Source organism: Centroberyx gerrardi, chromosome 5 (assembly GCF_048128805.1).
Source record: "Centroberyx gerrardi isolate f3 chromosome 5, fCenGer3.hap1.cur.20231027, whole genome shotgun sequence".
NCBI lineage: Eukaryota > Metazoa > Chordata > Actinopteri > Beryciformes > Berycidae > Centroberyx > Centroberyx gerrardi.
Window position 1 is genome coordinate 15,671,761 of NC_136001.1, and position 13,203 is coordinate 15,684,963.

Here is a 13,203-nt window from a genome sequence, read left to right on the forward strand (position 1 = left end):
TCTGGTTGAAGGACAGTCTCGTTAATCACTCTGCCACCCTTTTGCCCAAGGGTATACTACATTATATGTAGTTAATCCTCCAGACGTTAATATCAGCTGTGCCGCACATCTCTGTAATCACAGTGACCACCTTCATAATAGACTGGTTTTAAAAATGTATTAGTGTGATCTGCACATAAACACACATCTGCTACATGTACAGTAGTTGTGGGAGATGAGTAGGTTAGCATGTCTACTATTCATGGATGTGACAAGGGACATTGGAAATGATGCTGATAGGTGGGTAAAAAACAGCCATCTTGCTCTCCCACAAGGTAAACTTAACACTCTCCCAGAAGAAAATCTTCCCTTGTCAAGACATATCTACAATAACCTGGTGGTGATACGCACCATTTGTGTTCTTCTCACTATATATAATCAATCCTGCCATTGTTCCTTTATTGATCAAAATCACAACCACTTTTAAAATCATGGAGGGGACTGGAGGGATAAAATTGTGCTGTTTTCCATGAAATTTGAAGCTTCAGTCAATAGGACAGATATCTGCATTAAATTAATTCACATATTTTTTTCTGACCTTGCTCACCGCTGTTCCTTCACCAGTGTGACTCCCTGTACAGACTTCCACCAACTTTCCACCTAGCTAGTTCACAGCCAGGTTTGAGAAGGTGAAGGCATGAAGATGGATCTACTGTAACAAGTGTCAATAAACAATGTCCATTAATCTAATGAAAGCTGTCTTGAATTAGCCATGATAATTCCTGGATTTAGCACACTGATTTTTATGAATAGTGTTGGGTAATGACCAATGACCAATATTCATTTTTGGCGTACAACTCTCATAAAGGTTTTGCCCAAAGGGTTTAACACTTGCAATTGGTCAAAAACTGTACTGTTAGACAAAGAATATAATTAAATTGATCCTGCATAAATATACATTAATTCACATGCATGGGGGCAATGATGCATCAGTGAAACTGATCATGTTGATAAACATGATTGTCCATCAATTACTTATCTGCCAACTGTTCAGACTGTGCTAACTTGGATCAAGATGAAGGAACAATGGATTCACATTGATCATGGCACAAACTTACTATGTTTAACGCACAGTGCCATGAAGAAAATGTAATAAATGTTGTACAGAAAAAGGAAAGAATATGACAAGAATAATAAATATATGTGTATATATTTGTATCTGTATGTTTTTAATGCATGTACTTTCTTTCTTTCTCTCTCTCTTTCTCTCTCTCTCTCTCTCTCACACACACACACACACACACACACACACACACAAAGAGCTATTTAAGCTCACTTGTGCAAAAAAATTAAAATCAAAGAGCAGAATAAAATTACTTAATGTTGCAAAAACACCAACAAAAGCACTTGATGCCTGAAGTCGGCATTTAATTCACAATATATGCTATGTAAAATAAATATATAGTTGGAATAACATAGATTGTTCTAATAAAAAGAAACAAAAATAGGAAACGCCAATAAAAACGCTGTGTTATCTGACGCAACCGAACGCAACCAAGGAGGTTCAACGCAACTGAACCCAACTTGTGTTTCCAGATCGTCACTTCCGCTCACGCTTTCTCGCCGTTGCATCATTTCCTGTCTCATCCCCTCTGTTGGCAGCCGGGGACAGAAAACATGTGAGTATCACCATTCAAAGAGAAATATTACATCATTATGGTTTAATTACAGTGATATTCCGCATTGAAAGTATTGTATGTGTCCGTGTATGAATCCTGCCTTTCACAAACTTACCAAGCAAGTATGTTACAAGTAACCGAAGCATTTAGCCTCACCGTTGGCCGGTTAGCATAGTCTGCTAGCTAACAACAAGGAGGCGTCATTCCTATGAACAACTGTGGAAAAGTGACTTATTGGACATGCTTTGGACGAAGTTTCTGCAAATGCCTGTTTGCAATGAATAGTTAATGTTGGAAAGTCGGGACTGTTCTGCATACAATGTTTAATGTGAACGTTTACTGTGTGGACAAACTTGATCCAACATTACCTCAGAGATGAAGCCATGCACTAACAGATTTTGACAGTTATTCGGTTCCCAGAGGATCTGTGGAGGGTTGGAGAAATGGACGAAGCAGACAAAATTGTTTGCAATTTTGCTACGCATTGACCATTCCACACAATTCCAATTTAGGTTTAATTTTGCCAAATTGATCAAGTCTTTATTCAACCTATAATAATCCATTGGTTGTGGTTTAATACATGCGTCATATAATGGAGATTATATCAATCTAACTGATGAAGTTGTGGTAGGGATAGTAATAGATAAAACACTACTCTATTTAGCCCAGAAAATGGAAATAAAAAGATTTGAAATGTCATCTTTGAGATATGTGCACTGTCATTTTTCATTTCCTCCTGCGCCATAAGCCTATTGAGTTTAATTTTTATCTAATTTCTGGATCTCTTCTGGATAGACGCCATGGTGGAGCCAGTTTCTGAGTCCATCAGCTTTCCCTCTGAGGAGGAGAAGATCCTTCAATTGTGGAAGGAAAAGGACTGCTTCCAGGAATGCCTCAAACAGTCCAAGAACAGGCCCAAGTAAGTCCAACTGATTTTGTCTTATAATAATGCAGCTGGTAAAAAAGGCTAAAATAGACTATAGGAGCATCAGATGAGATTCAAACGACTCGATTGAGACAGCTGCAACTTCTTTGCCATTATGTTATGTTTTGGGATTAAATATTGGTATGAAATGGAAAAAGTATATCAGCAGTTTAGTATGGCAGTGCAGGCTCACGCACTCACCATTGCATTTTATATGAATTCTTAGGATGGTCCTCTCTATACCAGAGGAGAAAAATACACATGTTGCTATTTACTGTCAAGACATTGCTAGGAAAACTACCTACTTATATCTCCAGCCTTTTATCCTATCATATCAGCAACTATAACACTAGATCTACTAATCGGATTCTTTTAAATGTCCCCAGGGTGCACTCAGAGCTTGGTAAAACCGCTTTCTCCTTTTATGCACCTTGGGTATGGAATGAGTTGCAAAATACCATTACCTTAGAAGCACTCCCTTCTTTGAATACCTTTTAAAGGTCTTTTACAAACTGCCCTGAAGGAAAAATGTTGCCGTTTTATATAACCTTGACTTGAGATGGACTGTGTTACGGATATCGATGGTATGGCCTGTATGCTTCTCTTCCCTTATTTTTTCCCTTGTGTAGCTTTTATATATTATATGTGTTCTACCATGTGAGATTGTTTTTTTTTTATGTGAAACTGTTTTTTTACATGAAACTGTTTTTTTTATGTGAAACTGTTTAAATTGCCATCTTGACCAGGACTCCCTGGAAGAAGAGATCCTGTATCTCAATGGGATCTTCCTGGCTAAATAAAGGATAAATAAAATAAAAATAAAATGACAGGTCCAATATTGTGGTTCTTAGTTGCCCCAACCCTAACCCCCCTGACAAAATACACATTAAAGGAATAGCCAGCACAACTCCATAGCAGCCTTCTCCAAAATAGCTGAAGTCAGTGGGGACCAGTTCTTCAGAGTTCCAAAAACCTATATTTACACCATAATTTAGTGCAAATCTTAACTACAGCTGATTGATTTGCAACAAATAATGGTGTATAGGTCTTTCTATTCACAGTGTGATTGTTTGGCTGTTTTTGTTTTGGAACTCTAAAGAAGTGGTCCCCATTGACTTCAGTTGTTTTGGAGAAGGCTGCTACGAAGTTGTGCTGGCAACCTCCCTGTGTGTTGTACGGACTAACAAATTTCACCTGTGTTTCATTTGGCATGAGGGTGAGTAGATGATGACAGAATTTTCATTTTTGGGTGAACTATTCCTTTAACTACATTGTGAGGAAATTAGTCTGTCTGTCTTGGTGAGAAATTGTTGTGGATGGATTATAAAAGCTGTACAACAGTAGCCTGCTCATCATGAGTCTTTCCTGCTGGTTAAAGATTATCATTGCTGAATGTCATTCCAACTGCTGTGCTGCCAAGTAAAGAAGTTGAATTTCCTGGCTAACTAGTTGTTTTGGCCCAGTTTTATACTTACATACTTGGATCTTAGGCAGTGCAATGTTCTTTCCAGCACAGTCAAATATGACAGTATGTGGTAGTCAACAATGGATGATTAAATTAGATTTTCCCCATGAGTTACCAGCAAAGTAAATCACTGCAGATCTTTTATAGCTGCTGTATAGTAGAATAGTTACACATTTATAAAAGTGGCCATGTCAAGCACTGTCTTTCTTATGCTGCCTTGATAAAATAGTACTTCATTCATTCATTTCATTTAAATAACAATTACACAATAACAATTTGGCCTCCCATCTTCCATCCAGGTATACCTTCTATGACGGCCCTCCCTTTGCCACTGGTCTACCCCACTATGGGCACATCCTAGCTGGCACCATCAAGGACATTGTTACCCGCTTTGCCCACCAGAGTGGCTTCCATGTGGACCGACGCTTTGGCTGGGACTGTCACGGACTGCCTGTGGTAAGTCTGTCTGAATTTTCTCTTTCTAGGAATATTGCTAAATTTTAATTGAGTTTTGTGTTATTGCAAGATTTCCTGCGTAAATTCACTGTACACTCACTGGAACTTACATGCCTTTGATCTTTACAGCAAAAGTGTGTTTGGCGCCCTTGTGTGTGCCTTTGTGTGACTCATCTCCTATGTGTTTTCGTAGGAGTATGAGATTGATAAGACTCTGGGGATCAAGGGGCCTGACGACGTGGCCAAGATGGGCATTGCTGAATACAACAAACAGTGCAGAAATATTGTCATGAGATACGCCAACGAGTGGGAGGTGAGCAAAAAGGAGAGAATACTGATCCCCATGGAACTAAAACATCAAAACGCGTCTGACTTAGAACAGCGCATTGAAACCGCACTAAATAACCTCTAAAGAACAAAGCAAGGCTACTATTTTTACCTGGGGTCGGGGTATCTAAGATCTATTTTGGCATTTCTGAGTCATGATGTAGCAGCATAATCATTGTTTTTAATAACATGCTCTACAGAATTTTGGCATGTTATCATTATTTTCTCTTCATTGTGTTTTGATTTTTGTTCTCCCCAGAATTCAGTGAGGCGGATGGGCAGGTGGATTGACTTCAGGAATGACTACAAGACTCTCTACCCATGGTTCATGGAGACTGTCTGGTATGGATCCCAGAACCTTTGCTGTGTTTTTATGGTCAAGTTGGATAGTCATAATTAGCTTTCTTACCAAAAACATTTGGGCTTTAAAAAATAACATAATTTCTATTTCTACTTAATTAGAAGGAATTACATTTTCCAGTTTCTCAGGGACTGTTTCATTGGCTTGGATTAAACCTAATCCTACACCAAGTCAATTTCATCACAGATTTCTACTGACAGAAAGTGAGGTATTTAGCCAGGACCAAGCATATTCCATGTCTGGGAAACCGACCCCTGGTGTGGAAGGTGTCTCTCCCTACCTCCTGTTAATTTTAAGTTACATTTTTTGCTAATTTTGTCTTTTCATTCAATCAGGTGGGTGTTCAAGCAGCTGTATGACAAGGGTCTGGTGTACAGGGGTGTCAAAGTCATGCCTTTCTCCACTGCCTGCAACACCCCCCTCTCCAACTTTGAGTCCCACCAGAACTACAAGGTTGGCACGCAACATGACCCGTAGCACCTCAGTCAGACTAACTCAGCATTTTGATATTCATTATTCTTGAGAGATAACAGATCTGAAATATGTCAAAAGTATCAGAGAAACTATCAGATCTTAAGTCATCCAAGTCCGCAAGTCGGCATCATTGTCAGGCTCTCATTATGCTGTTTTGTCATTTCGTAAACAACTCAATCACCTCTGTTTTTCCTCTAAAGAAAGTGACAAGGACGTCAACAGAAAGCAGACAGCCTGCCTTTAATAACAAAACCATTACAAAATTGTAACAAAAAACAAATCAATTTACTGTCAAGTAGGAGTAATTACTGAATTAACCTAATATCTCTCATCCCTTTTTGTCTCTAGGATGTTCAGGATCCATCGGTCATCGTCAACTTCCCATTGGTGGACGATGAGGGTGTGGCTCTCATCGCCTGGACAACCACACCCTGGACACTTCCTAGCAACCTGGCCCTCTGTGTCAACCCCGAGTTCCAGTATGTGAAGGTCAAAGGTGAGAGACATAGCTTGGCATTGTAGGAAAAGAGGGAAATATCCACCGACTGTTTGTCTGCCCACAAAAATGTCTTATGTTCACAATCTTTTGGCAATTTACAACATGACCAACAGGGTGTGTCTTGGCTTTTAGAGAAGCATGGATGGTTTTCATTTGGGAATAGGGGTTTGATGAGCATTCAGCGTTTTCAATAAATATAATAATAATAATCGCAGTACTCTGCATATCTTACTGCGATTATGGTTACTCCAACTATGAGCATAATCACATTAACATAATCATAATATGGTATTTACATGGGCTCCACACTACTTGCATTACTGTCTTAATTGCATTATAATTGGATTATTGCTGTGCATGTAAACGTAGCCAATGTTTCTTAAAAGTTAAAACCTGTGGCCAAAGTTTTCTTTGTGAAAAACTTGTGTCTCTTGTGGGCTGAGTGTACCAGACCTCAATATCAGCTGATGGTTGTTTTATTCGAAAATGGCAAACAAGAACAAATTAGCAGAGGAGGAATGCTGCCTTGGCAAACTGCGCCCAGAAGAAGGGATTTCTGTGCCATAAGGTGTTGGTAGATTTTCTAATCTGAGGCTATATATTAGCCGATAAAATAAGACTTTAAAATGTTTGTTCTATGACAAGAGTCATAGAACGGCTTTCTTTTTATCTACAACAAACCAGACTCTCTACATTCCTGAGCATTAGCTGGACGCTAAGGCATTATTATTGTTCAGAAAGGCTGATTAAAAAAATTATGTGTGTAAACTCACGCATGTGAAATGGCCCTTTCAGTTTGATTTTTGTAAAAAAAAAAAAGAAAAAGGTATTTCCAAGGCATTTATCAATTACCCCTAAGCTCATTCATACACAGGTTACAGCTTAGCAGTTCTTAAGTAAGATCTTAATCATTGAAATAATGTACAGTAACCCTACAGTGCTTTCCAAATACAATGTCGAGGTCAGACACACCTTGACACTCGTACGTTTCTCCCAGAGAAACATGGCTATAATCGTGTTAGTGGGACTTGCTGGAGAAAATGCGTCCAAATAACATCACAACAGATGTGGCACTTTTCTTAAAAATGTAAAAACTGTGTCTTTATTTGTGCTTCAGGACCAAAGTGTAACCAAAGACATGATATGCATCTCTTGTTTTGTGTTTGTCAAATACACGTAAAATTTACAGTAGGAAACTGCCTAATTTTTGCAAATATTTTTTCCATTACCATGTTTTGTAATTTTGAGCTGATACTGTAGCTTGTACTGATACACTCTGTGCATATGTGTGTCTATGACAACATTAGTGTGTGTACACTTGTGAACTGTGTGTGTGCATGTGCGTGTGTATGTGCGTGTGTGTGGTTTAGACTTTGTGAGAATCGCAGATGAACCTCAAATCGGGTCACTTAAAAAAGCGTTGTCCTTGTTCAAATATAAAAAATACTCCAGAGAGGTAGCTAGTGTTTTTTCTTTTTTTTTTTGTTATCCTCCTCCTGTAGTTTTTGGTTCCCTATGAGAGAAACTGGTGGGTTTTAAAAAGGATGACCTAGATTCTTTCCAGCTTGTCATAGCCTATCTGATCCTGCAGGGGGCACTGTTGAAGCATAGTCCGAGCAACTATCCCTCACTGCACTGCCTGTGCCATGCTGCATGGGAGACCGCCTTGGCATACCAATGAGTGTTTTTTGTATCAGCTCAGTCTCTCTCGTTATCTCTCTCTCTCCCACCCTCTCTCACTCTCCATATCCCATTTTTTCCCCATTTTCTTATTGCTCTTTTTGCCTCCCCATCCACCTGTTATTGTCCTTATAGTTCTCTCTCTCTCTCTCTCTCTCTCTCTCTCTCTCTCTCTCTCTCTCTCTCTCTCTCTCTCTCTCTCTCTCTCTCTCCCTCTCCATCCCTACCTTTGAGTTGAGGCTGCAATCATTTATCGCACCACTGAGGAGAAGAAACATCTTTTATTGATGCTGCCCCCTTCTCTCTCTCTTTTTGCATCTCTCTCTCTCAGGGCATTTGGTTTTTGCCCTGCTATTCACAACTGTTGTTCCTGCCGTTCTTAACCTCCCGTCTGTTCTTTCTCTTAAACTCTCCCCATTTGGCCGGTTTTCCAGTGGGGTTCAGTTCTCCAGTCTGTCAGGCAGTTATCCTATATGCAGGGTCGACTTTTAGACAGTGTTGGGACTTATTTAGCTCAGCTGCTAGTCGAGTGCATTTAGCTACATGATGAGGTCCTTCCCCGACCTTGACATTATGGCTGTGCTATTGAGAACTGGAAGTTGGCATGTCTGTTTAGCAGACTTAAGTGTAGCACAGGTATAGGCTGTGTGGATTGGAACCATGTCTGATGAGTTGCTATTCATCATACATGAAAATTCAGTTAAAAAAACACAAATCATCCCCCAGTGGCATTTGATATGGCAGACATTGAAAAATGAACCACAAAGAAAAACGGAATCCTCTCCCATCAGATCAATCAGTATCCTCATCTCCGGTTCATTATAATGTTGAAAGCTGTGTGGGGGGAAAAAAAAAACGCCTGGTGAGCATTTTGTGTATTGCCTTGGACTTCTCCCAAATAATTTTTTTTTTTTTAGTTATGCTAATTCTGAGCTACACCAGTTTCCAGCTATGCCACAGAAGCCACAGGAGTGTGATGAACATTTATTTTGTATTTGCTTTTATGCAATGTTATAAATGTTGCAGGCGTATTATGCTCTTTATCATCTTGCCTCCCTGGCTTTGTCAGAGAGAGTGCCACAGAACAGCCCCCCCCCCCCCCCCCCCCCCGTGTATGTCTGTATCTCTCTCTGTCATGCCACAGACCTACCCTATGAAAAGCTCTTTAACTTTGGCTTCATGTCATTGTTTCTTAAAGTACTGTTTGGCAGGAATACGAGTGTGATTGTAGGGAGCCTTGGTCTAAGGGTAAGACTAGATTTGCTCCATACAGAGGCCCAACATGAAATGCTTTGAGTTTCAGTTGTTTTACTCTACCTCCATCTCTCTCTGACTTTCAGAAAACGCCACAGAGAAGACCTACATCATGATGGAGGCCAGGCTGGGATCTCTGTTTAAGTCGGAGAGCGAGTACACTCTCCTGGACAAGTGAGTACACAGGGGCCTAATAGCCGCCACAAAGCCACGAAGAGTGAAAAGGATTAACACCCTAGACGTAGATACGTCAGGTTGTAGATGCCCAGTGTACAACAGTTGTTTTTATGAGGTGCTGGTTAGACCAGGAATAATTTCCACACATTGATGAAAGTATGTTACGACACAGCGATGAGTTCAGTCCTGTTTCATTACTGTTATATCTTCACAGCAGCAATACATACATTGAAGCAATGTTGGAATAAATGTTTAGGTTGGAATAAATAGACAGAGCTCATAGGAGCGTCGTGCAAAAAGGGAGTATTGAACTAAAATTTGATGTATTTAATATAAGTGGAAGGTTTGTTAGGGAGCTGTGTCCGTGAAGCTGGGCTGTACTTCAGTCTACTAAACAATGAACTTTTCAAATCAAATAAGACGTTCGGGTGATGAGGTGGTTAGGGTGAGTGACAGAGTGTGACCTTAATACCCTGTGCTTGAAACGTTGAAACTTGAGGTTCAAACTTTGTAGTAAGTTAAAAAAGAAGTTTCAAACCCAGGCGCTATGCTTCAGAACACTCAGCTTCAGTGATTGACTGCCAAACTTGTATTTCACATTTACTGTGGAAGGTTTTCTCTTGAGTTACAACTAGTGTTCCAGAGTTAAGAGACTAGGATAAAGCTAGTGACAGGAGAATTAGGAGAGGTATATTTTTTCCAGCTGGGTGTTGCTCTATGCAGTGAAAAGTAAATCAAATTCCCTATTTCCCACTTCAGTGGATGGTAGTGGAGCGAATGGAAAGTGTAGAACAGAGCAGGGAAAGAATGAGGTGAGATATATTTAACTCCCATGAGTAAAGGAAGCACCTCAGTGAATGAGGGATGCAGAATGTACTGAAGCCTGGTGGAGCGCATTTCCAGGCATGATTTACACCCACTCATCCCATTTATTGGGCAAATTAAATGGCAATAAATACAAAGCTATCCTATGTTGAAGCATGTCTGTCCTGACAGGAGCTGCTTCTTCTACAAGGACAAAGTCCCCATCCACAGCGGCCTGAATGGCTTCATTAGAATGGAAATTATGTAAACAGTATACCATGTCTCTCTCAGTCGCCATATCTTAAAAACAGCTGAACACTTACATGGAGATCTCAGGAGATAGAGAGGCAGTGTTTGTCATCACCAGTATAAAACACAAACAGATGGAAATGCTTGCGGAAGAATCCCTCCAGTAAAGTTTCATATTCTTGTATAATCTATGCCATGTTGCATTGAAGTTGTTCTGGTTGGTTTTCACCCTATTAACACTATTTTTGGTTGGCATGTGCTTTATTCAGTGTTTTACCTGTATGTTGGCACACACTTGTAGTTGTACTAGCTTTCTACAAGGTTGTCAATGCAGGGAAAGTTGGAATAATGATGGACGTTGTAACAAATATTTTAAGCTTAAGTGTGTCTTTATGCGTTTCAGATTCCCTGGCAAGATGCTGAAAGGAAAGAAATACAAGCCTCTTTTCCAGTACTTCGCTAAGGTTTGTAGACTTGATGTTCTTGCTGCAGGCTGCTGCACATTTTTATGTATTGTTTGCCACAAACTAAAGTCAGACCTATATCTCACTTTAATTACCTGTCTGACGACAAACTGGTGTTTCTCTGTTTACATTCTCAATCTCTCCCTTAATTCCTCTCTTATTATCTCTGCCTCTATTTCCTGTGCTTCTCACCACCCGCCCCCACATCTAATTCTCTCCTCTTCTCTTCACTCCAGTGTGGGGAGACAGGTGCATTCCAGGTGGTGATGGATAACTACGTCAAGGAGGAGGAGGGCACAGGAGTGGTCCACCAGGCCCCTTACTTTGGAGCTGTAAGTGTGGTCTTTTTTCTTTGTTTGTTTCTTTCTACTCACCGCAGACAGAGAGGACCTTGCTACGTAGTCTGATGTAGTATCCAATGGTAATTTGAATCTATTTCACTGCGATCACTATGATATTTTACCAGACTAAGTATCATTATTCTGGAAGAATATGGTATTATAATATGAAAACTGTCCTAACAGAAGCAGTGTAATGGCACCTACTAACAAGCTAACAAGCTCTTTTACACATTTGTTTTTTGTTTTCTTCTTAAATCTTAAATTTCCACATTATTAATTTGATACTAATGATATTAATGATATGATCCAACAGTTCTTCAGAATCTTTGGCATATCTTGTTTTGTAAGAGTTTGGCTTGGTACTTTATCATTGCATTTCTAATAAATGCCGAATATAATACTTAGTGTCTTGCAAATCTGCCTCTTCAGAATGTTGCAAACCCACCAACGGCAACTTGCTTCTTTGTGTATTGACTGCAAGTTCATGTGTATGCTTATGGTAGTGTAGCTTATAAAATGTATCTATTGAATGGTACAGTATCAATCTAATCCCATAGTCTGGAGGCCACGGCTGCAGTGCTATCAGAGCTATTGGGTCATTGCTAATAGCCTAGATGCCCTTGTCAAGGGCAGATAGATGCCCCTGTGGCTGCAGCCAGCTGTGGACACAGATTCTCGCTCTTTCTCTCTCCCCTCTTTTGCGCTCTCTCCCTGCTTGACTGCAGCTCTGTCCCAGTGGGGCTGTTAGCTTAACATTGTCATGACGACATCACATTTGAGTATACATGTTTAGGAGTTTTTCTTTCTTTTTTTATCAACAGTTGTGTGATTTAGTGATCATTTTCACATTAATGGGTTATTCACTTAGAAAATGTTGAAAATACATACATAGGATATGCAGTAGATGGTGATAATGATATTTCTCAGATTGTATGTTTTATGACTAGATGTGAAATGACCTTGTGCCATCTATCTTGGATCTTGACAGGGTATTAGAATACAAAATACATTTACAGCTGAACAGTACTTTGAACTTTCATGCTTAGGTGCCACATACCATTAGTCCTTGGTTCAACACTGTAAAAAATATCCATCTTAACAAGTCATCATAATGAGTCTTCAAATATTGAACAACAAAACAAAAGTGAACAAAGTCTGCCAAAGGGGTGAGATCATTTAATTAGTTTCCAATGCAGTTTCATCTGTTTTGAGAATATTATTGAAACAAGTGACATAATCTTCAAATGAGGCAGATCACTCAAAAAAACATAATATGTTGATTGAAACAAGTTAATTTTCTTTAGAAACAGGTGAAATGATCTCACCCAATTGGCATTTTTTTTAGTTGCTTTAAGAGAAACAAAACAAGACTCAATACTCCACTAAATGTTTTTGCAGAGAAGAGGTCAGTCAATGAAAGAGTCAAAAATGTCTTCAATAAAAAATAATTAAAATAATCTTTAAAATATGTATTTCCTCTGTAGGATGATTACAGGGTGTGCATGGAATACAACATCATCCAGAGGGACCAGGCTCCTATCTGCCCTGTGGACGCCTCAGGCTGCTTCACTCCAGAGGTCACTGACTTTGCGGGACAGTATGTCAAGGTGAGTGACACATCAGACATTTACACGTAGATTAGGGTTAGCAGACATTTCAGACATTCTACCCCTGGAAAGAGTCACTGGTACGATACACGGGGCAAATTCCTTAATGTCTAGTTGTTTCTAATTCGGCATTTGATTTTCCACTCGTTGGGCTCCACTGCAAGATGACATTCCTCTCCACCCACTCTCATATTCGTCTCCATTACCCCAGTTTGTTTCTGGAAAATGCCTTCCATCTCAATGTTTTTTTCTCCTTGTTCCCTTTGAACACTGAGTCCGTTTACTGCTTTTGTTTTTTTTTTGTGTATAGTATGCTATGTGCTAACTGTTTTAATTGTGACAGTGTAAAATATTTCTCATGTTTCTCAGAATGTTATTTCGCATGATTCCCCTGGTGCATGACATGTTCATTAATGTGTGATGGAGGGAGATGAGGGAGTCCACGTCAGAGCAGTATGAGGA

General features: G+C 39.6%; 1 protein-coding gene across 1 annotated transcript in view; it reads left to right on the forward strand.

Annotated features, from left to right (window-relative positions):
• Positions 1–1,617: 1,617 nt before the first annotated feature.
• The window catches only part of iars1 (isoleucyl-tRNA synthetase 1), a 51,739-nt gene continuing 40,153 nt past the window's right edge, over positions 1,618–13,203 (forward strand). Inside the window, exons 1-11 of the mRNA XM_078283364.1 lie at positions 1,618–1,658; positions 2,454–2,577; positions 4,348–4,504; positions 4,698–4,817; positions 5,091–5,173; positions 5,528–5,645; positions 6,015–6,162; positions 9,186–9,273; positions 10,733–10,793; positions 11,030–11,125; positions 12,619–12,741. Coding sequence (XP_078139490.1) covers positions 2,459–2,577; positions 4,348–4,504; positions 4,698–4,817; positions 5,091–5,173; positions 5,528–5,645; positions 6,015–6,162; positions 9,186–9,273; positions 10,733–10,793; positions 11,030–11,125; positions 12,619–12,741 — 1,113 coding nt within the window. The 5' untranslated portion in view covers positions 1,618–1,658; positions 2,454–2,458. The remainder of the gene's footprint in view (positions 1,659–2,453; positions 2,578–4,347; positions 4,505–4,697; positions 4,818–5,090; positions 5,174–5,527; positions 5,646–6,014; positions 6,163–9,185; positions 9,274–10,732; positions 10,794–11,029; positions 11,126–12,618; positions 12,742–13,203) is intronic.